The sequence below is a fragment of the Acipenser ruthenus genome, chromosome 26 (assembly GCF_902713425.1).
Source record: "Acipenser ruthenus chromosome 26, fAciRut3.2 maternal haplotype, whole genome shotgun sequence".
NCBI classification, from domain to species: domain Eukaryota; kingdom Metazoa; phylum Chordata; class Actinopteri; order Acipenseriformes; family Acipenseridae; genus Acipenser; species Acipenser ruthenus.
The window spans coordinates 7,171,959-7,194,753 of record NC_081214.1 but is presented as its reverse complement, the minus strand read 5'-3'; the positions used below and the strand labels follow the sequence as shown (position 1 = coordinate 7,194,753).

Sequence of the window (22,795 nt, the reverse complement as noted above, 5' to 3'; positions counted from 1 at the left end):
CCAGAGGTTCTCAAACTTATCACAACAGTGGGGCTACCTGTATGGTCCAGTGCCCCTCCTGTTTATTATATGTAAATAGCAATGCAATGCTCATTGTATGTTTCTGATAACACAGACAGGGACCTTTACTCATGATCACTGCATTAAGATTCGTTTGCAGTGGTTGCATAACTGGTTGTCCTAGGTATGTTAATACTTTGAACTGGAGCACAAGAGTGCCTTTTTACCTTGTACCTTTATCAGTATTGTTAAATAAACAACCTGCCATGGTTCCAGCTGTTTTCACTGAAACAGTATTTTTTTTCCTTGAGGTGTGAACTCTTTACTATCGCTGCCTGCCTGCTCTTTCCTTGTAAATATTTTCATGTTTCAAACCCTTTCTCTGTATCTGAAGTTGCTTGTGGATAGCGGTTGCATGTTACAGGTTCTGGGGTCCTTGTAGCCGGTGCTTTCAGAACAACCACTTTCATAATAAATTAAATGTGGGCAAGAACTTGGTGTCCCTTTAATTTCTTTTGTTTGGGAGGGGGTATAACATGCCTTTTCAGAGTCCTGCAATAAAAATGCATGATTTACTTGAACAATAAATGTTGTGTATGTTTGTAATGTCATGATGTTCCATCTTAATATTCAAAGAGACTGTCTTTATAAAAAAATAAAGTCTTGTCACTCCTGTGGTTTTCAGTGTAAGGTACCTGAGGTGTGTTTATTAATCCACCTTGCCTAGATACATGGTTTCCATTTTAAGCTCTCCATGCAATCACACTTCAGTGGCATCGCCTACAGTACCCATTACCCGTGCTGCTGATTGTTTGGTACCCTCTCTGCCCAGTTACAATTCGTGTTCTTTTCAAAATCAGTCTGGTTCTTTGATCAGCCAAAAGTCTGCTCAAAGCTAATCTAAAGCAAATTGACCTTGGAAGATTTAACACACTTGCAGAGGGAAACTAATGATGTTTAAAAAGCAAGAAAAATACATCCATTCTCTTTACAAGTAAATGTGTCCTATTGTTATGATGCCATGTTTAAAATAAAAACGAGAAGCACGGTGGCAGTTACTCTAAAATGGAAGCGCCACACAATTCCCACATACAGGCCGGGCACTCCTGAATGGTGAAACGTGACCAAATTTCTCTAAAACTTACAAAAGCATACACCAATGTGAGCTACACCAGACTCTTCACACAAGACGAGAGTGCGCTTTTAACCAAAGGCATATATACAACTTGTATATTGTAGAAACTATGTGGAATGTAATTGCATTCTCTGTGATGTAATAATTGTATGACTAGAATGTCGAGTTGCTTTTTTTTTTTTTTAACAAAGCTCGGCCTCGCGGTTGTTTGGTTGTTTCCACCCGGATTATTTTTTCCCAGGTTCCCGGAAGTTCACGGTCTGTACGTTGTGTTCGTTCTCAATGAAGATGGCGGCGCCCATGCCTGTGGGAGCGTTTCTTCTTTCGGAGGTGCAGGAGGACTCTCTGTACCGGGATGAGGGGCTCTGTGTGCTGGGCATTTTCGGGAAGAGCTCCCTGCAGCCCGGCTCGGCGAAGGAGTCACTCATCAACACGCTGGCGGACAAGCACGTCTTCCCGCTGTTCGGGGCAGAGCAGGACGAAGAGACGCCGGACGGAGGCAGTTTGATCCGGGCTTACTACAGCCAGGAGAGCCGCGTCCTGTACCTCCTCCTCACCTCCGTCTGCGATAACAGGGAGCTACTGCGGGCTTGTGAGGCACTGGAGGCTGGCATCAGCCACGCCGAAGCACACGAGGTTTGGAAGGGCGCGGAGAGGCAGCAGTGCCTGCACCTGCTCTACCTGTTCTCCCTGTGCCACGTCCTGCTGCTCGTACACCCCACCTGCTCCTTCGATGTCACCTACGACCGGCTTTTCCGCGCTCTGGACGCGCTCAGACAGAAGGCTCTGCCCCTGCTGCGGGCGGCAATCAAGGACTGCCCCGTCTCCAAGGAGTGGAAGTTGAACTGCCGACCCTGCCCTCCGCGGCTGCTCTTTGTCTTCCAGCTGAACGGCGCCCTCAAAGTGAGCAGCGGCGGAGCTGGCATGGGCACAGCGAGTGCAGAGGCCCCCGGTGGAAACCCGGAGAAGCCGAAAAAGCACTCCCCACGGCGGCGGCTCCAGCACGCACTTGAGGACCAGATTTACCGCATCTTCCGCAAGAGCCGCGTCCTCACCAACCAGAGCATCAACTGCCTGTTCACGGTGCCCGCAAACCAGGCTTTTGTGTACGTGGTGCCCGGCCCAGAAGACCCGGTTGGTGCCCTCCTGGGGCAACTGAGAGCCAACTGCGCCCTGCGGGAGAACGAGTCCCCCGGGCTCATGACGGGGCCGCGGCGCTACCAGCAGCTGCGCCACTCCCCCCGCCAGCCTTCCTTCAATGTGGAGAGCAGCAGCCTGACCTCCGCGGGGGGCGGCCAGCTGGTGGACTGCACCCTGAAAGAGTTCCTGTGGCAGCACGTGGAGCTGGTCCTGACCAAGAAGGGCTTCGATGACAGCGTGGGTCGCAACCCCCAGCCTTCCCACTTTGAGCTGCCCACCTACACCAAGTGGGCGCAGGTGGCCTCCCGGCTGTACCAGGTGATGCTGTCCGGGAAGGAGGAGGACTCTGCAGAGCTGGCTCTCAAGGTGCAGGGGCAGCTCAAAGTGCTGGAAGGCTTCCTGGACGCAGACGCCAAGTTCTCCGAGAGCCGCTGTCAGAAGGCTCTGCCGCTCGCCCACAGCGCGTACCAGTCCAGCCTGCCTCACAACTACACCACCACGGTGCACAAGAACCAGCTGGCCCAGGCGCTGCGCGTGTACAGCCAGCACGCCCGCGGAGTCGCCTTCCAGAGGTGCGCGCTGCAGCTGCATGACGACTGCTACAAGTTCTGGAGCAACGGGCACCAGCTGTGCGAGGAGCGGAGCCTGACAGACCAGCACTGCATGCACAAGTTCCACCTGCTCCCCAAAACAGGCATGTTGCAGGCTGTGGTGCAATCCTCCCTGATTTAAAACAAACAAAAAAAGGATAAGAAATTGATACATTTAGTATTTCACCTGTGATGTATGCATTAAATGGGTTAAAGCCGTCTATGCATAGTGGATGGATAGTTTTATACATTTTGATATTTTAAACTCAAATCTGTGTTTGCATGCACAGGGTGGGATGTAATGGCAGTATGAATAGAATGCCTATTGTTTGCATTGGTTTCCACCTGGACTGTTTTTTTTCCAGCAGTCTAAACGTGGATGGGTCCAGTGTTTTGATAAACCCAGTCCGTGTTTGGGTGGATCCAGTTTCGTCACAGAGAGGCTGACTCTGCTGTCCTGTGCTGTGTTGTCTGACACCTCCTATCTTTCCCTACAGGGGAGAAGCCAGAGATGGATCGCAACCCGCCTGTACTCCACCACAACAGCAGGGGGCGCTCCACCAGCTCCTGTAACTGCGGCCGTAAGCAGGCGCCCCGCGACGACCCCTTCGACATCAAGGCAGCGAACTACGACTTCTACCAGGTCAGTGTGCTGGGCACAGGGGCAGCTGGCATTGGGAATATATAGCAGGTCATTCCTCCAAACTGGTCCGCAGGCAAAATGTTTTTTTCTTTTTTTTTTTTTTAAGTGTTACATTTTTTCATTTAAATAAGCAATGCACTGTATTCACTGGTTTGTGTGAAAATCATTATCTTTTAATAATACTTTCTAACAAGGGAGAGCACCAGTGCTTTTTCGTTTTAAATATAAACCATTAAAAAGTATTGATCTAGTGAGCTCATGATTGTGCTCTGCCTGTGTCCCTCAGCTGCTGGAAGAGAAGTGCTGTTCCAAACTGGAGCACACCCATTTCCCCGTGTTCCAGCCCAGCACCCCAGACCCGGCCCCTGCCTGCAACGACCCCCCAGGCCCCCCGGACACAGGGGGAGAAGCGGAGGGAGAGCAGCTCAAGGACAAGGAGGAGGCTGCGGGGCACACCCCTGGGGAGAGCACCAGCCTGAGCCTGGCACTCAGCCTGGGCCAGTCCACTGATAGCCTGGGGCCCTACGGGGGAGGCGACGGGGCGGAGGGCCAGGAGAAGAGGCCCAGTCTGGTGGACAGACAGCCCTCCACAGTGGAGTACCTCCCGGGCATGCTGCACTCCGGCTGCCCTAAGGGGCTCCTGCCTACCTTCTCAAGCTGGTCTCTGGTCAAGCTGGGCCCCGCCAAAGCCTACAACTGCCACAGCGGCCTTGACCAGCCCGGCTTCCTCCCCGGCTCCGCCTTCCTGCTGCCCTGGGACATTGTGATTCGCTGCCGGGCTGAAGAGGAGGTGGGGCAGGCCGAGCCCCTTGATGCAGGCCCCTCCTCCTGGCCCGCCCCCAACAAAGCGCTGCCTGGGAAGAGGGGTGGGGCTGGGGGCCAGGCCAGAGGGCGTCGCCGAGACGACGTGGCCAGGGCTTTCGTGGGGTTTGAGTATGAAGATGGGCGTGGCCGGAGGTTCATGAGCTCGGGGCCCGACAAGGTGGTGAAGGTGCTGGGCCCTGGGGGCCCCAAGGAGCCAGCTGGGCGAGTGCTGAGCTCCGACATGCCCCTGTACATCCCCTCGCCCGCGCAGGGCCGGGGCCTCAAGCCACACTACGCACAGCTGGCTCGGCTCTACATCGTAGTGCCTGACGCACCCCTGGAGATCATCCTCACTCCACAGGTAGGGGGCGCTCTCACACCTCACAGCAGTACCTTAGTAAATGTGTTCTAGTTTTACCTTGCTAGTAACTGAAGGTGGATAATTTTAATGCAGTTTTTTCACCCCAAGCTCCTAAATATTGTGTTTTTACACAAACTGATAGCGTGTGCGCCCTTCACGGAAAATAATCATTAATTACTGGTCCTTTGCAATTTCCTGCAGCATTGTGTGTGAAACTTGATGTCTGATTATATAAGCAAGGCTGTTTAGTCATATAGAGACACGTATGAAATTGGTGGTAATGCATATTCTTTAAGATTTACTATCAAAAAATGCATGGCAAATATTAAATAAATAAAAAAAACATTTATTTAAATTAGATACTTGACAGACTGTGAACCAATAAAAACCCTGGATATTCTCTGTGCCCAATTCACAATGATGTACTCTAATCACAATTCCTGGATCTTTACCATCTTAATATGATTTTTGTGGAAACTAATGGTCCAGTATTGATGCCCCACTTCCCTCCACTGAAAATGAAGGCCAGTTAGATTATTCAGGCTGATGGAGGATTGGGATGGGATCAAGATTAGGGATCAGTTGCTATCGGTTTGTAGCAGCCCCATTGAAGGCTATGAGGGTGGTCGAACAGTATTCTTGAAAGCACCCCTTACTGTCCCCTGTGTTTCACCGTCCTCTCTGTCTCTCCTCCTCAGGTCCAGCCAGGGCCTCCCCCCTGCCCCATCTTTCACCCCGAGCGGGCGGAGATCGTGCTGCCCCCCGACGGGCTGTGGGTGCTGCGCTTCCCCTACGCTTATGTGACGGAGCGCGGGCCCTGCTACCCGCCCAAGGAGAACCAGCCGCTGGCCAGCTACCGCGCCCTGAGAGGCATTCTGCGCGCCAGCACTGCCAACCCGGCCCCACCACCAGTGCAGCAACAGTGATGCTTCCGGACACCACAGTGACATCTCAGCACCACCAGGGGGAGCTGCTGGGAGAGAACGTACTTGAGGAAGCAAACCCAGCTGGTTCCCGAACCCTCCTCCTCCTCTCCCCGGCTGCAGTGTATCTTGCAGACTCAAGCCAGTTCACTGTTTTGATTGGCTGATCTGTGATCCCCCCCCCAGGGTTCCTTGCCGTAATCTCAGTGCTTTGCATGCGTGTAGTTGGTCACCTGGGTGTACCAATGATGTGGAAGATCATACCGTGCTGCACGCGTGTGCAAAGCAGTGACATTGCAGCATGGGTCTTTGGAAATTGGCAGAATGGGGAACCAGTCAAAACCCTGAACTGGTTAGGAGCTGCAGACTTCTCTGTGTAGCCTGTGGAAGCAGTCAGGAAATAAATAGACCCCCCACCCCCCACAAGAATTCTCAGGGGAGTCACTGGGTGGAGGTGGGGCCTGACTGAGGTAAGCAGTGTGACCTAGTGTTTAGAGCGGAGGGACTGGGTGGTAAGCAGTGTGACCTAGTGGTTAGAGCTGAGAGACCCGTGCTCATTCAGTAGGGAAACATGAGAACATAAATACATGGATTTTTTTAGTTTTTGTATTTGGTTCATGTCAAGGAATTTGTCAAATAAGAAATGTGTTCTAAAGTTTCTAGAAGTTTGCGTTGTAACATTACTTTAAGTATTAAAGACCTAACGACTGGCACATTGATTTGTTTAATGTGTATATTTATTTATTTATGTATTTATGTATTCTTTGCAGGTAACATTTCTGGACTGTTTTTCTCTTTACCCCCCTTCCCCTTGCTGGGGCTTCTTCAACCCTTGGCTCTACTAAGAAGAAATGAAAGCATTAAGGCTGTCCTGTTTTTAATGTCTTCTGTCGTTATGAAGACATCATTGTGCAAATGTATTACAAAACCCCATTGCCTTGATTTGTTGTGCATATGAAATCAAACCACCGGAACTGAAAACTTTCAAAATAGGCAAATTAGTGATTGCCTAATTGATGACTGCAATAGGCCACACATGCAATTCATTTATTATTATTATTAATTTATTTAGCAGACGCCTTTATCCAAGGTGACTTACAGAGTCTAGGGTGTGTGAACGATGCATCAGCTGCAGTGTCACTTACAACTACATATCACCTGAAAGACGGAGCACAAGGAGGTTAAGTGACTTGCTCAGGGTCACACAATGAGTCAGTGGCTGAGCCGGGATTTGAACCGGGCCCGCCTGGTTACAAGCCTATTTCTTTAACCACTGGACCACACAGCCTCGTTTACTCCATTTAAATAGTAAAAGAAAATGAACACATAACCTAAAAATGTTAAAATGCAGGAGACTAGAAGTTGTTAAAGATGCCTAATTAAAGCACAAAGTGGTGTAACATTTTCACACACGGGTGCCTATTGTTTCTATATCGCTGATTGCTGAGCGGAAACTGAAATTCTCACCCCCAGAGGTTTTCATGCAGAATATAAATAGCACACTAGAATGGAAATCCGATTGGATCGGTACAGTACCGGCTGCCTTCCTGTGGGACCGGATCCTCATAACGTTATAGTGTGGACCCAATTCTGAAATCCACTCTGTCCAGAGAAGGCTGACAGTGACTGGGCTTTGCTGTGATATAAATAACACGTCAAAAACAAGTATTTTAAACAAACTTCACGCTCTTCTAAGACATTTTAATAGAATCTGAAGCACATAGTACTACCAAAAAAAAAAAAAAAAAAAAACGTACTGAATCCCAAGCAGGGTGAATACAGCCATTACCAAAATAAACCCCTCCATAAAATAAACACTGATCTACTCTGAAAAATATAACATTCCTTCCTGTAGCTGTATTTTTTGGTGTGTAGTTTTTAGTTACATACCAATGCGGGTAGTTACCGCTGCCTGAAACGGTTTCTTTGGGTACATTGTATTTACAGACTGGCTGTAGTGGTGAGAAGTCCTGCATGATATTCAGACTGGTTCTGAAGTGGTAACCAGTTATTTTAGAGTCGATTCCCTCTAATTACAGTTCGCCAGTTCACGATGAACTGACCACCACTCAGTATTAAACTACCTCGTACGGAAGCTCATTAGCGCCACACAGTACAAAATATGTACTGCGTTATTTCTCAATAAAGAGATCGTTTTGGTCATTCTCACATCCCTGTTTTTCATACTATCCGAGCTATGGGACTCGGCGGTGTGTCGACATCTATTTACACTGCGTAGATCTGTCCTTGTTGCTGTGGTAGCCTGCACGGGACAGATAACCAACCCTGAGCCGGCCTGAGTCAGCGAGTGAGTTAGCGCATGCGCGCTGTCCGCTTGTTTCCATTGTCGCTGCTAGCTGTGGCGAACACAGCCGGGGAGAGAGAGTGGAAGCCGGGAACAACAGCGGAGAACAGTCCGGGCAGTGAACCAGGGACTGTACACACCAACCCAGGACCAGCGTTTTTACACAGCTGGGATAAGAAACAAAGAACGCCATACACGCTCGGGATCAACACCAGCGCAGCGCGGCGCAGTATCTGTCTTGTATATACTGTACAAAGACCGGTCTGGTCTCTCTCCGCCGAAACTGTAGTCTGGGACGCCGGCAGCGAAGGAGGATGTGCTCGGCGATGTATGCGTTGTCCACCCTCGGCGGGTACGTGCTCACCTCGGTCGTGCTGTTCAAGTGCCCGTCGCTGTTGCACAGGAGGAAGAAGGAGACGTTCCGGAGTCGACACATCTCCCACCGCGGCGGTGAGTGGACTGCATCGCAAGCACTGTTAATAATGCGGAACTTTGAGATTTTGTTCAGTCAGTATTAGTAGGTGCGTATACTGTAGTTATAACTGGTGTACAGTACAAGTGAACCCACATCTTCAATTGTTGGTGCCTTTTTGTATCAGTGCGATTTGCCCAGGTGGTAAAACCAAGCTTGGGGCAATAAGAAATTGTGGGCGACCAGATCGAACTGCATCCATTATTATTTATTTATTTATTTAGTGCTGACTTGTGTTGTCACTGTCCCAGCTAAGGAATACTGCTTCTACCCCTGGCTTCTCAAAGCGGTATTAAAGTAAATTCGGGGATCCTATTTCAGTTATCCATCAGCCCTGGATGTCAGTTCAGTTATGTGCTCAGGTCACGTAGTGTTTTTGTATTAAGAATCTTAAGACCATTTTCTTTTGTGATCGGATCTGACTTCTAACATGCCAAATTAAACAGAATAGTGTTCGGGAGGGAACAGGCAGCTTTCATACACAATACATTAGCACAGAAAAGATAACGTTTCATTCTTAAGTGTTTTACAGTGTATTGGAAACTCCAGAGATCACTTCTGAGGTGGCAGTACCTGCTTGATCCCATGATAAAGACTCCCAGATAAGAGCTTCACTGTGTGTGCTGTATAAGGTGTGCTCGTTAGCAGCAGGAGGAGGGGAATGACAGAGCAGTGACATGAGGGTGTGAGCTATGGACTGTAGTTCAGGGTCAGTATTGATTATACAGACAGGAATGCCCTGCACGCTGTGAAGTTTGTGCGTGTTGGTTAAAGGTTGCACTGCACCTTCTCACCATAGTAAATGTCAGCCTGTGTGATGAATTACAAATGAAAAGCATACAGATAGTATTTTATCACAAGGGTAGGATGAGTCACAGCTTCTGAGTGGCTCTGAAGGTGCTCAGGGTCCATGTTGTCTTTACATTGTATGCCTCCATCTTCATGCTGTGTTGTTGCTGTTTCAACGCGGTGTATTTGAAGGATGTATTATTCACCCCCAAACGTGTGTGTTTTATTTATCAAGTTCAATATCGCCCAATTGGTTTTTTTAGTTAAAGTTAGGTACTTTTAATAGCTTTACTGCTTTTTTTTTTTTTTTTTTTGCACAAATCAATAACTGCAGTTTTTTTGGCATCTCTTCAGTGGCTACAAATCCCATCGACCCCCACGGCCTTGTTGTGAGGTCTGAAGTTTTCTGCAGTATAGCGTGGTAAACATGACTTCTGGACTGCACTATAGTAAACAACAGGCAACCATGGAAAATAAAAAAGCACCTTGGCTCTAACCACTATGCCAGCCTGCCTGACTCCCAGTCCCTCTGCTCTAACCACTATGCCAGCCTGCTTGACTCCCAGTCCCTCAGCTCTAACCACTATGCCAGCCTGCTTGACTCCCAGTCCCTCAGCTCTAACCACTATGCCAGCCTGCTTGACTCCCAGTCCCTCAGCTCTAACCACTATGCCAGCCTGCTTGACTCCCAGTCCCTCAGCTCTAAACACTATGCCAGCCTGCTTGACTCCCAGTCCCTCAGCTCTAACCACTATGCCAGCCTGCTTGACTCCCAGTCCCTCAGCTCTAACCACTATGCCAGCCTGCTTGACTCCCAGTCCCTCAGCTCTAACCACTATGCCAGCCTGCCTGACTCCCAGTCCCTCAGCTCTAACCACTATGCCAGCCTGCCTGACTCCCAGTCCCTCAGCTCTAACCACTATGCCAGCCTGCTTGACTCCCAGCCCCTACCCATTTATAGACTCAGTGTTATTGCTAGTGTGACCTGAGCCTCACATTTCAACATCCCGCCCCCTATCAGTTACAGCTCTTTCTCCAGAGTTTATTCTGTCCAGTGGGTGTCACTTGCACACTCGTATAATTGAAAGCTGGGAGGGGTCGACCTTTACTGAGCTGAGCCTCATCCTGAAAGGCTGGGCAGGAGCTGCTGCTGTACCGGGCTGTCAGAGTTTGCATTGCTTTTGCAAAACTACCAAGTCAAGAGTACAAACTTCCCTATTCCCTTATCTTGCTTACTAACTGGGGCTTGTCTTAATATGTCTCCGCCTCCTGCTATTGCTGGTACACATTATCAGCAATGCAGCAGCACATTTGATGTGAGGATCACATTTTGTAATTAAACAATAACACTTGTTTTGCAAGTACCATTATTTTAACTGTGTAATTAAATTTCAGCCACAACAGTGACAACAGTTAAAGATTCTCATCCCCATACCTGGTGTTCCCACTGAACCTGCCCTTACCAAATTACCTTCAGTGGCAATGCACTGCTTCTGTACCAGTCAAAAGGGCAATAGAAGCTACAATGACTTGAACCCTGGTTAACCTAGCATAGTACAATTTTCATAATTTGCTGTACCAATGACATGAAGACAGAGTACACACAACTGGACCACAACTGTACAATATCTATTAAGCTAATGGTTCAACTAGAGTCTCTGTGCTACATTTTTACCACCAGTCAGTGGTACAGAGTCTGACGGCGGTTTTGTCATCTGTCTGCAGGTGCTGGAGAGAACTTGGAGAACACAATGGCTGCCTTCAAACAGTGAGTAGAAACACAGCTGGAGGACGGGGGAGTGTGTGGGCGTGCGGGCGTGCGGGAGAGCGTGCGGGAGGGCGTGTGGGCGTGCAGGAGAGTGCATGGGTGAGCTCATTACTGGACACCCTGCCCATGCACACCTACAAACAGGTGACATCACTCTGAGGACGCTTCTTTTCAAAGGTTATAAGAAACTTAAGTTCGGCAGACAAACGTTTCAGCTTGTTCATTTTCAATCCCACCTGAATCTTTGCATAGATGTTCCTTCACGCATGTTCTTGTAAGCATCGGAATCTGTATATTCTGGGTCTGGCCTGTGATTCAAGGCTGTATCTTGGGAATCGTTGTGCTGATTTTAAGCCTGCTTTGCATGGGCGTTATAGAACATGCAGTCCATTCAAAAGTGTCAGGCTCACTTTTTATTCTGTTGAATAATTTTTATCTATGTGAGGAAATCTATATTCTATTTGTACTATTTGATTCTAAAAACAAATTACCACCCTGCAGAGGGACTGACTATTACCTGTAACTGCAGTTGCATTTTTAAAACCAAACAATTTGGATTGGAAAAGCACTGCATACACGATAGCAATAAATTCATTATTATTATTTATTTCTTGGCAGAAGCCCTTATCCAGGGTGACTTACAGTTGTTACAAAGTATCACAGTACAAAGTATTGCATTATAAAATATCACATTACAGAATATCATAATACAAATAAGAGCAGTTATGAAAGTACAGTAGGATCAAATTCAAGTAAGAATTGCTTATGTGAATAAAATCCAGTAAGAACAGGTAGTAAGAATGATAAACGGGTGAGAATGATTTCAAATAAGAGCAATTACAAAAAACGTGAGTACGGTTACCTATAAGAGTAAAATCAAATACAAGATACAGTTATAGTTAGGAGCAGTAGTAGAATATGGCAAGGTATGGAGCAGTTCAGTGCAGGTACAAGCTGATGCAAGTACTGGTACAATTGGGTGCCATATAGTCCAGTATAGTCGAGAGCTGTGAGGTTTACAGATGCTGTCTGAACAGGTGTGTCTTGAGAAGGCAGCTGAAGGTGCTCAGGGACGGAGCAGTTCTGATATCCATGAGGGGCAAGGGTGGAGAAGGAGCGGACTCTCGAAGTGGGGGAGCGGAGGGGGGGGGGTACAGCTAATCATGTCCTACTGCAATCACTGATGAGGATGATGACCTATTTAGATCCACCGCTGTTTAAAGCAATTGAGTATACCCTGTCATTTGTAGTCGTTGATCATTCTAAACTGTAATATTTGAGTCCTGCAGAGCCTAGACCTCCCAGGCTAACTGAACTGTGTAACATGTTTTTTCTGAATTGCTACTGTGTTCCTAGAACTGCTCCACTGTATATGGTATGGTTGAGTGTTGAGAGGGATGGTTGAACTAACCTGAGCCTGGGTCTCTCGGGCTGCTGAACTCCAGTAACACCCTGTTTTGGAAGAGTTGCTTAACCCAGCAGGCAGCTGTGTGGCGAGCACAGTTATTCAAATGTAGGGCACAGAAGGGGGCTGTGATGCCCGGGGTGGCAGCGCACCAAGGGCTTTGCAGTGCAGATCACTTACATAGGACAAGCGAAAGCAGCCTGCTTTGGTTTATGGGTCGTTGGTAACTGAGAAGGCTGTTGTCTCCGGCGACAAGATGCAGGCTCATTGCTTGAGTCAGTGCTGACAGTGTGCTCTCTAGACATTAGCCGGCATGGTAGAAACAGATTTTAAATTGAGCTTGATTCAAAATGACGCTGGTAGTGCTTATGAAGAAGGCTTGCAAATGAAACAGGGCTGTTTAATTACATAATGGATTGTATTCAAGTTGTCTAAGCAGAAGTGGATCTAGGGGACATAATAAAATGTTCAGTAGCTTGGTTTATCTTATTGAAAAGTGTCCGCTTTGTCCAATGCCACTGGTGATGCAACTTCTGTCTGTTTGATCAGTTTCTTTACACAGTTTTTTTTTTTTTATTATTATAATGTGTTATTAAGTGTTTTGCTGTTATTTATGAAAACAAACAGTTGAGAAATGAAAACGTGAAGTGCTTACTATAGCTGACAAAGCGTTTCTACAGTACGCTCCTGCTCTGGTCAGAGCTTGCACTGTCCGTGACTCAGTATTAACCTGTCTGCCCACATGCTTGGTCCCTGCAGTGCCCCTCGGGATCCCAAGAGCCTGATCTCATCAGACCTCAGACCAAGGTTGGGCCCGGTCAGTACCTACATGGGGGTCCTCTAAGAAAAATCAGGTCCTGCAGAAAGGGTTGTTGGTGGCGCAATAGGGGTACCCCTCTTCTGTCTGAGCCTGAGCTCAAGCAATGCCCCAGCATGGTGTTAGTAAAGGGGGCACTTCCTATCCTTCAGATGAGACATTACACCAAGGAGGAGCATGGATGCTTAACCCTGATGTTATCAATAAATTCCCATACATGTCAGGTCTGGCTTGGATCCATTCAGTGACCCACACCACCCCTGACTAGTTCTCATTTCCTTAGGTGCAGGACAATCTAGAGGTCAGGTCACATTGCACCACAGTGGATCTCTACTGCTTAAATATCTTTAAAGTAAAAAAAAAAGGGTTCAAGCTGTTTTATAGTGAGCCAAGGGTGTCTGAGCCACCAGTCCATCTCATCAGCAAGGCCAGTTTGATTCTTATTAACAAAAAGAAGTTTCCTTAAAGATATTTATAAAGACTTCTCGCCTAAATATGTGTCTACAGTTCATACTTCATTTCTTCGTAGTGTTTCTATCTGTCTTATGATTGGTTGTTGATAGTTCTGAACGATATACTTGCTGGCAGGGTTATGGTGGAGGTGTATCGCATTTTTTACAGTAGATGAACCTGTCATTAGTTTGTCTATCAGTATCAGAATAAAGGCTATGTTTAGACACCTGTCGCCTGCATTTTCAGTTTTGGATGTTCTAGAAATGATTCTGGCTGTGGGAAGTTATTTAACATACTGTCCATGTAAATAAAACCAGTGGAGGAGACCCTTAGGGAGACAGGCGTGAGAGTGTGTTGTTGATACCCATATGCTTTCATTCCCAGACAGTGCTATCACTGCATCACGGCCGCTGTGCAGTTCTGAAATCCATTTCCATTGTAGACAATGCTGTGGGTTTCTTCAGGGTAATACACTGTGATTTATAATACCACCCCAGCTTTCCGGTCAGGGTGCACAAAGCTTTGAGGCAGGGGCATTATGCAGCTGGCTGTCTTGTGGTTTTGTTTTTGAACAGAGCGAACCTGCTCGGGTGTCAGCTCCCCTTCACAAGCTGCTCCTGTGCATGGCGTCTCCTAGCAACACGCTGGGCACCCCACACAATGCCGGCCCCTGTTCTGAGGGCTTACAAGGGGCTGCTGCTTCACAAGCCTCCATGTTCCCTTTCAGAGGCGGGAAGGGGCTCAGTAGCACGCCATTAAGAGACTGGCTCTTGAGAATAGAGGCATGCAATACTGCAGCAACGTTTGCAGCATTGCTTGGCTGGTGTGATAGATTGTGGTGTGATTGAAAAGGGTGATGGGTGAGAAAGACCTTAAAGTCCTTCACCATTTCCTTATTTGTCCATGTTTTTTATATGGTCACATGGCTGCATTGACCACCAGAGACTCATCACGCACCCAGAGCCAATTCAGACTTTGTTTTTATTTTCCTATTTTATTATTTAACACTAAAGACAGCCATAGGAAAGATTTTTTTAATCATTATTGTAGATTCCTAAATGTAAAAAGTGACAGGAAAGTCTCTGCAGTGCAAGTCCAGCACGGACAGCCCCATGAGAACGAGAACGCTGCCTTGCTAACACCTTGTGTCCCGTTGTCAGCGCGGTGGAGCTGGGCACAGACATGCTGGAGCTGGACTGTCACATGACCAAGGACGGGGAGGTGGTCGTGTCACATGACAAGAACCTGAAGAGGTCGACGGGGGTCTGCGCTAACATCTCGGAGCTGACCTACGCTGTGAGTCAACACTGTTTTGATTTATCCACTGGCTGTGCCTTTATTAGTGTTATTCAAGTGAGTGACTGGACAGTATATAAGTCCTAGAGCAGTAAGCTGGTAGAAAAGAATGATCAGAGTTTGAAAGAAGCATGATGGGCTGTTGCATAACATTTACCTTGGTGTGTTTCTACTCTAATTAAGTAATGACGTTGCATGTACAGTACTTCCCAACTGAGGAAAGACTGGCAGATTGAGGAGATCAGAGTCAATCTACAACAGCCAAACTCCATTTGCCATTTGCTCATACAGTACATCCCTAAGCACATTATTGGTATGGACATTTGTAGTTTTTATTTGCCTTTACAATGTTTAACAATTGTCCCCGTTTCCAGGAGCTGCCGCCTTACCTGTGCAAGCTGGACGTCTCTTTCCAGAGAGGTGCGCATTGCCAAAGCCAGCATGATCTTCGGCTGGACATTACAGCAAGACAGGCAGTGTCCCTTCTCATCTGTCCAGCCCTACCCTGCTACCCATAAAGACTTGAACCAGTTGAATTAGGATGTCTGTGGTTGGGTTAGAACACAAAGTAAACTCTAAAACCAGCACTGTGACACAGCTAGGACAGCTCCTGCTCTCCTGCTCCAAATCTCAGTCATGGTTAACTTGATTAAACTTGCTATGGGCATTACTTATGTTTCTTAGGATGAATTGCGTCGATCGCTGTCGGGGTACAGCGCATCTATGGCAAGGTTCTCACAGCTCTTTACTCCAGATCGTCATTAGCACAATTATTAGTTTTGAGACTCAAGCCCCTGGTGTTGTGTGCAGTTGTAACAGCGCTGTCCTTGTTTGCTCAGAGTGCAGCTGTGAGGGAGGGGATGACAAGCGCATCCCTCTGCTGAGGGAGGTGTTCGACGCCTTCCCAAACACCCCGGTCAACATCGACATCAAGGTCAACAACGACACGCTCATCAGGAAGGTACGTGCTGTATTACTCTCACAAAATACATTGAGCGCTCAGTGGAGTCGAGACTGGTGTCTGTCTGTGATCTTGGTGGCAAGTTGTAGAGCTGTAAACCTCCTCGCTGTTTTCAATGCAGGTGTCAAAACTGGTGACCAAGTACAACCGGGAACACCTGACTGTGTGGGGCAACTCCAGCAGCCAGATAGTGGAGAAGTGCTACAAGGAGGTGAGACACAGACACACAGACACACACACATAGACACACAGACACATACACACAGACAGACAGACACACAGACACAAATAGACACACACACACACGCTGATATTAAATGGGACCCTGTACTTTTCCAGAATATTACATTTCTTGCCTGTTTAATACCCTATTACATGTGTACTGAATAAACTCAAATTATTTACCATGCATACTAAAAACAACCTTTTACAACCAGTTCTAAAAGCTGTATTTCTAAAATGTAATCTGTCACATGGAAAATCACAACTTCAGAAAGAAAAAAAAAACAGCTACACATCCCTGCTAGTAATTATTAGAATTTAAAAAGGACATTTTTGCTGGAATAGCTAGTAAGCATTTTAAATGGTGTTCTAAGGGGAAGCAACTGCAGATTGGTAGAGAATGCACAATAAGTATCACACAGGTACGAGATTAAATCGTCTGAAAACGCAGATGGGAAAAAGTTAAATCCCTTTAATGGTGACAAAAGGATTCAACTCTTTCCATCCCTAATGGAAAACTAACCTGAAGCAACACAGGACATGCTTCGACACTCAAACCTGTTGAAATTGAGCACTGCTGTTTAGCGGGCATGCAAATGGGGATTTGCAGAGCAGGGGCTGAACCCACACAGCGGATTAGCACTCAGACAATGTGGCAGTATGCTGCCCTGTGACTCCACAGGGTTTAAGAAGTTACCCCTGACCTTGGCAATTAGCTCTCTCTAACGGGCTACATATATAAACAAGGTGCTCAGTTTATTATTATTATTATTATTATTATTATTATTATTATTATTAATATTTTATTGATCAGGTTTAACTGAAATCCTCTTCAGTTTTGCCTGTGACTTCCTTTGCCTGCCTCTCACCTCTGCCCCTCCTCTTGTCCGTACCAGAACCCTCGAATTCCACTGCTGTTCAGCCTGCAGAGGGTGCTGTTTCTGGTGGGGCTCTTCTACACCGGTCTGCTGCCTTTCGTGCCCCTGCGAGAGCAGTTCCTGGAAATCCCCATGCCTTCCATCATCACCAAGTGAGTACCGGGCACTGCGCTGCCCCGCACACCAGTGTGGGCTTGTGGGGGTCCTGAGAACGCTCAGTAAAATGTAGAACCCTTGTGCTCCCCTGAGTGACTCTCAAAAATAATATCTAGAGAAACATTTGTAAATGTTGTTAATGCACTTTATAACTCTACTCCTTTATAATTCTTAGCATTTTACATCATCGATCAAGCGACTATGAAGTGCAAAAACAAAAAAATCAAACTAAGTGAAATGCCTCTGATTTTGTAAGTTTACTGGCTGCGTTTTTCCTTTCTGGAAAAAAAAAAAAATGTTAAAAACTATTTGGAGAGGGGCTTCCGAGTGGCGCATCCGGTAAAGGCGCTCCGCGTGGAGTGCAGGATGCACCCTATAGCCTGCATGTTGCCGGTTCGAGTCCAGGTACAGTTGCCAGGGGACGGCGTACAATTGGCAGAGTGTCGGCCAGGATGTCCTCAGCTCACTGCGCACCAGCGAACCCCTGTAGTCTGGCCGGGCACCTGCGGGCTTGCCTGTAAGCTGCCCAGAGCTGCGTTGTCCTCCGATGCTGTAACTATTTGGAGTAAAAAGCGTCTTGTATGTCGGGTACAATCATAGATCGAGCACCAACCAGTGATCGTGCTGTGCTTAATTAAAGGTATTAGTCTGATATCAGTGTAACTTCCGCACTGCTTTCATACAGTAGGCTTGTTTAAAGTGATGCTTTGGCTCAATCTGTTTAAGGCTTAAAGACCCTCAGACGATGACAAGGCGTCAGCGATTGATGGCGTGGCTGGCAGACACGTAAGTACCTGTTCCCTCAGCTCAGCCTGCCCACAGCCCGGGCTCAGTACACTGCACAGAGATACTTCACCACTGCGACAGTAAAGCATAAGAACACTAAACACAGTCCATAAACTCTCCCTAGAAAAGAAATCCATCCATCCCAGCCACTATTCAGTTGCCATGTCCGTCTGTCCTGTTGTGTGCCGGCTGTGCTCATGCTCTGAGAGGTTGTCTTTCTCTGCAGGCTGCTCATGAGGAAATCCTTGTTCAATCACCTGCAAGCACGAGGGATCCAGGTAAGGAGGTGTTCTTGTACTGCCATGTGTATCGGCCCATTTCACAGTCCGTGTCCGAGTGAGGGTACAGGAGAGGACAGAAGAGCAGCCTTAGAAAAGAAATGCTGTGTTTTAAATCTGTATTATATCATTGAACTGTAATTTGATGTTCTGTAACTGTTTTCTAATTCTAAAAAAATGAATGAATGAATAATGAAAAGAAAAGCAATCTTATATTACATCAGAGACAGTGTTGGATAGCTGCCCTGTATTCAATTCACAGATTTTACAAAACCTAGAGAGAGTTTTTATGCTCTTTCATTTTTTGTACCCAAAATCAAGCATTCGAAAAATACTGATTGGTGATGTTTCTTCTCTCGTTTCACTCGGAATGCCCGATCAATATTAATAACCCTCACCTGTGGAGAGATCAATCTGAATAACCGGTCAGTCCTTGAGTGCTTCAGGTAGATACGTGATGCTGGGCGTCTGTCTGTCTCTCCAGGTTTATGTCTGGGTGCTGAACGATGAAGAGGACTTCAAGCGTGCGTTCGATCTGGGGGCGACAGGAGTGATGACAGACTACCCCACCAAGCTGAAGGAGTTCATGGAAAGAAACTGCAGCAGTTAGAGCAGCGAACCACCTCCCCCTGCCTCACACACTCATCTTTCTCTCCCCAGTGACACAGAAGCAGCAGCGATGGTTCTGCCCCCCAGGCACGTCGGAGGATATTGTGATGTGTCTTATTACCTCATTTTAGTCAGTTAAAGTGTAAATATTTTCAATAATGTTTTAATGCTGTTTTTTATTTTTATTTTGACCTTGTCCTTTTTGACAGCCTGTAAAACACTGTCAGATGCGTACATGTTAGACTAAAAGGGTAAAAGGTTGTAGTTGGAATGGATCACTAGATGACACTTAGTTTGCAAATTTCTATCAGCCCATTTCTGTTCACCTAACAGTATTCTACTGTAGCTGTACAGCTGGCGGTAAGCCTTATTCAGTGGTGCTGTGGAACAGAAATAGCGATTGATTTTCTCTTTCCAAGTCACAGCAGCACTGTATTTTCTGGAAAGAGAAAAGAGAAAAGTTTAATATGCTTTAAGGACCCTCTCTGCTATTCAGATTGAACAATAGATGGTTATTACATTATAGAATAGTCCTGGAATCAATAAATAAAATATCCTAGCAACAGCAGTGGAATAAAACATCCATGCCATTTTAATGCCTGACTTTACTGCTGCTATTCCAACAGCAGGTGGCAGCACCAGCTAATGCAAGCCACAATGAAACATGATCACTGCAGGCATTGTCTGAGTGGTCTTCATTTACACGTGATGGGAAATGCACCCTAATAATCGTCAAAGCACAGCAACGTGTAATAAGGTGAAACCCAGAGAGGTAAAGAATTGTAAATGCATAGTCTAACTGTGGGAAAAGCAAAGGGTTACAGAGGAGTTTTCTATGAGTATCCACACAGTCGCTGATCAGAGTGGGCTCTACAGACAGGTTGTATTCAGTGCACTTTACATTGTCAGACTGCTTTTCCTGAAGCACGTCCCGAGTGTAAGTGAAGCAGGGTGTGTTCAGGGCAGGAATAGCTGTGTTATTCCTCTGAGTCGCGTCTCCAGCTGACCATGTGTTAGAATAGAAAGTGCTGCAGAGAGGGCTTGCCGTTGCTCAGATAGAGGAGAGCCGGGGTACCCCCAGGGGAACGCTGCACTGGCAGTGCTGACTGTACCTGTGGATGCTGCAGGATTGGGCTGAGAAGTGAGAAGAAGCTACTGTGTGAGCCGGGTGCTGCTTTTAAGGTGGAATTGTGAAGATGAGTAGGGTTGGTTTTGGTAGTACAGATTGATACATGCTGTCTTTTTATAAAGGTGGAATTGTGAAGGTGAGTAGGGTTGGTTTTGGTAGTACAGATTGATACATGCTGTCTTTTTATAAAGGTGGAATTGTGAAGGTGAGTAGGGTTGGTTTTGGTAGTACAGATTGATACATGCTGTCTTTTTATAAAGGTGGAATTGTGTAATGACTGTTTTGAATGTTGCTGGGGTTCTTGGTAAATAGAGTTGGTTTATAATGCAGGATTGTTTTATTTTGGTCTCGTATGTATTTTTGTTGTTAGTAACATGGTTGGGAATTTGTTTTTTAAAAGAGTTAAGATCTAATCTCCACCCGAGAGGTAGCTCTGGGGTTTAGGGTTACCCCTGTATCCCACTCAAGACCAACCCCTTTTAAATGTGTGTCCCAGTTAAAAAAATACTTAAGTAATCAGTTATGTAATGGGTAATTAATCCAAGCATTTTTAATTGTTTTAAACTATTGTTTGCTTGTTTAGCTACAGCCTGCAGGAAAGTGTTCACTCTTTAAATAACTTTGATACACGCCTGTGTTCTAGGAGGTCTCTGTCACGTTTGATTTCCAGGTACCATACAAGAAGTATTGACCATTCAACATCCTTACATGCTTTCAAATGCTAAAATGCCATCTGAGCTACAAGAATGTGTATATGTATGTGTATGTATGTGTGTTTGTGTGTATATATATATATATATATATATATATATATATATATATATATATATATATATATATATATATATATATATATATATAATATACCACAAGGGCAACATAAATAACTGAATTTCCTAGAAATACATCCATGCATACATACAGAAATAAATGCCAATCGTTTTCTAACCGTTTTGTATATGTAGAATTGATATTAAATAATGCCTAGAGTGTCACCTTGTATCAAAGTTGTAAGTAATTGATTCTAGGGTTGTATGATGTGACATTCAAGGAGCCTGTGTTTCTAGCAGTCAGTTTGTGGAGGTGTGAACTTGGCAGTGTTTTTGGGCGTGACTAGCTGTGCAAAGCAGAGCCAGGTTCTTTCAGGCATTCAGCTCGAGGAACGCAGAAGAACGTGTCCAGTTTCTGATTCTCTGCTTTACGGGTTGTCTATTTCAAACTCACCAGAATGTGCAATCAGAAAGCAGCTGTGGGACAGAGGGATTGCTAGATACTTCATCGGGCAACGCTGTTGAGTAACTTGAGTGTAGACACAGCTGGTCTTTCTCACTGTTAAACCGGGGCTAAGCAACTTTACTGGGCAAGTAGTTTTTAACCACAGTGGCTACACATGTGACACCTTATTTCACAAGTACTAGAGACATCCTAGAAGACAGGCAGTCGCGTCTGGAACACACAGACAGGCAGTCGCGTCTGGAACACACAGACAGGCAGTCGCGTCTGGAACACACAGACAGGCAGTCGCGTCTGGAACACACAGACAGGCAGTCGCGTCTGGAACACACAGACAGGCAGTCGCGTCTGGAACACACAGACAGGCAGTCGCGTCTGGAACACACAGACAGACAGTGGACAGTCTTAGTCTGTCTAATCTGGTAGAGAGCTAGCCATTGCCCCATCCCTACATGGGATTTGCCTGGAAAATGTCATCACTATAAACCCTGTTTGTTTTGTGTAGAAAGACAAAAAACCAACAACTAGTAAACAGATGCACGCTGTCTGCTGTTTACACTCTAGCACAAATATTTGAATGAGTTGTGAAGCAAATAAAAATCATAAATTCTTGCTATAAGAAAATGAAATAAAGAGCTGAAAATAAATACTTTGAAAGATTTCTGGTGCTGTGTTTCAATTGATTGTTAATGTGCATGACCTTACAAATCACATCAGAATGCCATTAAACGAGAGCATTGCCCTGAGGAAACCTGAGCAGACCCATTAGAAAACTGTTACAGTATTAACAGTACTGGAAATGGGTTTGGACAGCACAGCAGGGTTCTGGTAGGTGCAGCACTGAGGGCACCATACTGCAATGCACAGCACTGTGCACGTTTATTAGAACACCTCAGAGCGGGTCATTTATATCCTTTACATACCTACCTGCATGAAAACCTCATAGAAACCACAGGCACTCCTGTGTGAAAATGTTACACCACTCTGTGGTTTAATTAGGCATCTTAGTTATCATGGTCATACAATGAATCTTTCATAGGACTTCCATTTGATCTTTAAATAAAGTTGCTGCAGATATCCATCTTGATTACAGTATATGCTGAATGTATTTGCTTATTATAATCATTTCTGAAAACTTTGCTTGTATGAGGATGATGAATCATTTATTTGATTTAATATCAGATCCGTCTCCAGTTGTTTTTTTTTTTTCTGTAACAAACGGTGGAATTATTGTCTCATTTGTTATCAATTTTGTCAAGTGGATTTTGTTAATGGACACGCGGTGGCGTCACAGTTTCAAGAATTCCATAACGCCCAACAGCCGCTAGAGGTCGTTCTTTTGCCAATTAAACAGCTGGTTGATTTCCAGATGTTATAAATTCTATCCTAGATGTATTTATCTCCTCACACCAGTATGACGCTTGCTAAGTGACAGGAGCGTGTATATTGCGTCTGTGTAGTGTAACTGCACAGACCCCGCAAAAAGTCATGCAATTACGCTGTTCATTCATGAAGTTATATAATTCTACTAAACTAGGGAATGTAATGTGCGTTTGATGGTAACCACGTTTGTGTGGTTTAATATTTATGTGTGTATAGTCAGTCCCAGAGCCCGAATTACTATGCAGTTTAAATGTCTCTG

The 22,795-nt window shown here is 46.0% G+C and overlaps 2 protein-coding genes across 3 annotated transcripts; both read left to right on the top strand.

The window, feature by feature from the left end:
• Positions 1-1,280: 1,280 nt before the first annotated feature.
• Positions 1,281-7,327, top strand: LOC117964343 (nonsense-mediated mRNA decay factor SMG8-like). Of its 2 annotated transcripts, XR_009308956.1 has the most exons (5): positions 1,281-2,969; positions 3,363-3,508; positions 3,795-4,673; positions 5,372-6,066; positions 6,367-7,327. XR_009308956.1 is itself a non-coding variant. In XM_059001203.1 (4 exons), the coding sequence occupies exons 1-4, from the start codon at positions 1,418-1,420 to the stop codon at positions 5,597-5,599; spliced, it is 2,805 nt and encodes a 934-aa protein (XP_058857186.1). In that variant the 5' UTR covers positions 1,281-1,417; the 3' UTR covers positions 5,600-6,315. The 2 variants fall into 2 exon arrangements, 1 of the variants encoding a protein (XP_058857186.1); XM_059001203.1 differs by lacking the exon at positions 6,367-7,327 and having other exon boundaries at positions 5,372-6,315.
• Positions 7,328-7,778: 451 nt separating this feature from the next.
• LOC117430284 (lysophospholipase D GDPD1-like) lies at positions 7,779-21,815 on the top strand. Its single transcript, XM_059001205.1, has 10 exons — positions 7,779-8,351; positions 10,888-10,930; positions 14,766-14,901; positions 15,276-15,321; positions 15,741-15,862; positions 15,984-16,073; positions 16,981-17,114; positions 17,845-17,904; positions 18,131-18,182; positions 18,667-21,815. The coding sequence occupies exons 1-10, from the start codon at positions 8,216-8,218 to the stop codon at positions 18,790-18,792; spliced, it is 945 nt and encodes a 314-aa protein (XP_058857188.1). The 5' UTR covers positions 7,779-8,215; the 3' UTR covers positions 18,793-21,815.
• The last annotated feature ends 980 nt before the right edge of the window (positions 21,816-22,795 follow it).

Excerpts from the sequence above, each read along its gene's own strand:
- LOC117964343 (XM_059001203.1), top strand. The coding sequence starts at position 1,418 with ATGAAGATGGCGGCGCCCATGCCTGTGGGAGCGTTTCTTCTTTCGGAG. Across the intron at positions 3,509-3,794 it reads CGAACTACGACTTCTACCAG|CTGCTGGAAGAGAAGTGCTG; the intron begins GTCAGTGTGCTG and ends TGTGTCCCTCAG. Across the intron at positions 4,674-5,371 it reads AGATCATCCTCACTCCACAG|GTCCAGCCAGGGCCTCCCCC; the intron begins GTAGGGGGCGCT and ends TCTCCTCCTCAG.
- LOC117430284 (XM_059001205.1), top strand. The coding sequence starts at position 8,216 with ATGTGCTCGGCGATGTATGCGTTGTCCACCCTCGGCGGGTACGTGCTC. Across the intron at positions 14,902-15,275 it reads TCTCGGAGCTGACCTACGCT|GAGCTGCCGCCTTACCTGTG; the intron begins GTGAGTCAACAC and ends CCCCGTTTCCAG. Across the intron at positions 18,183-18,666 it reads TGCAAGCACGAGGGATCCAG|GTTTATGTCTGGGTGCTGAA; the intron begins GTAAGGAGGTGT and ends CTGTCTCTCCAG.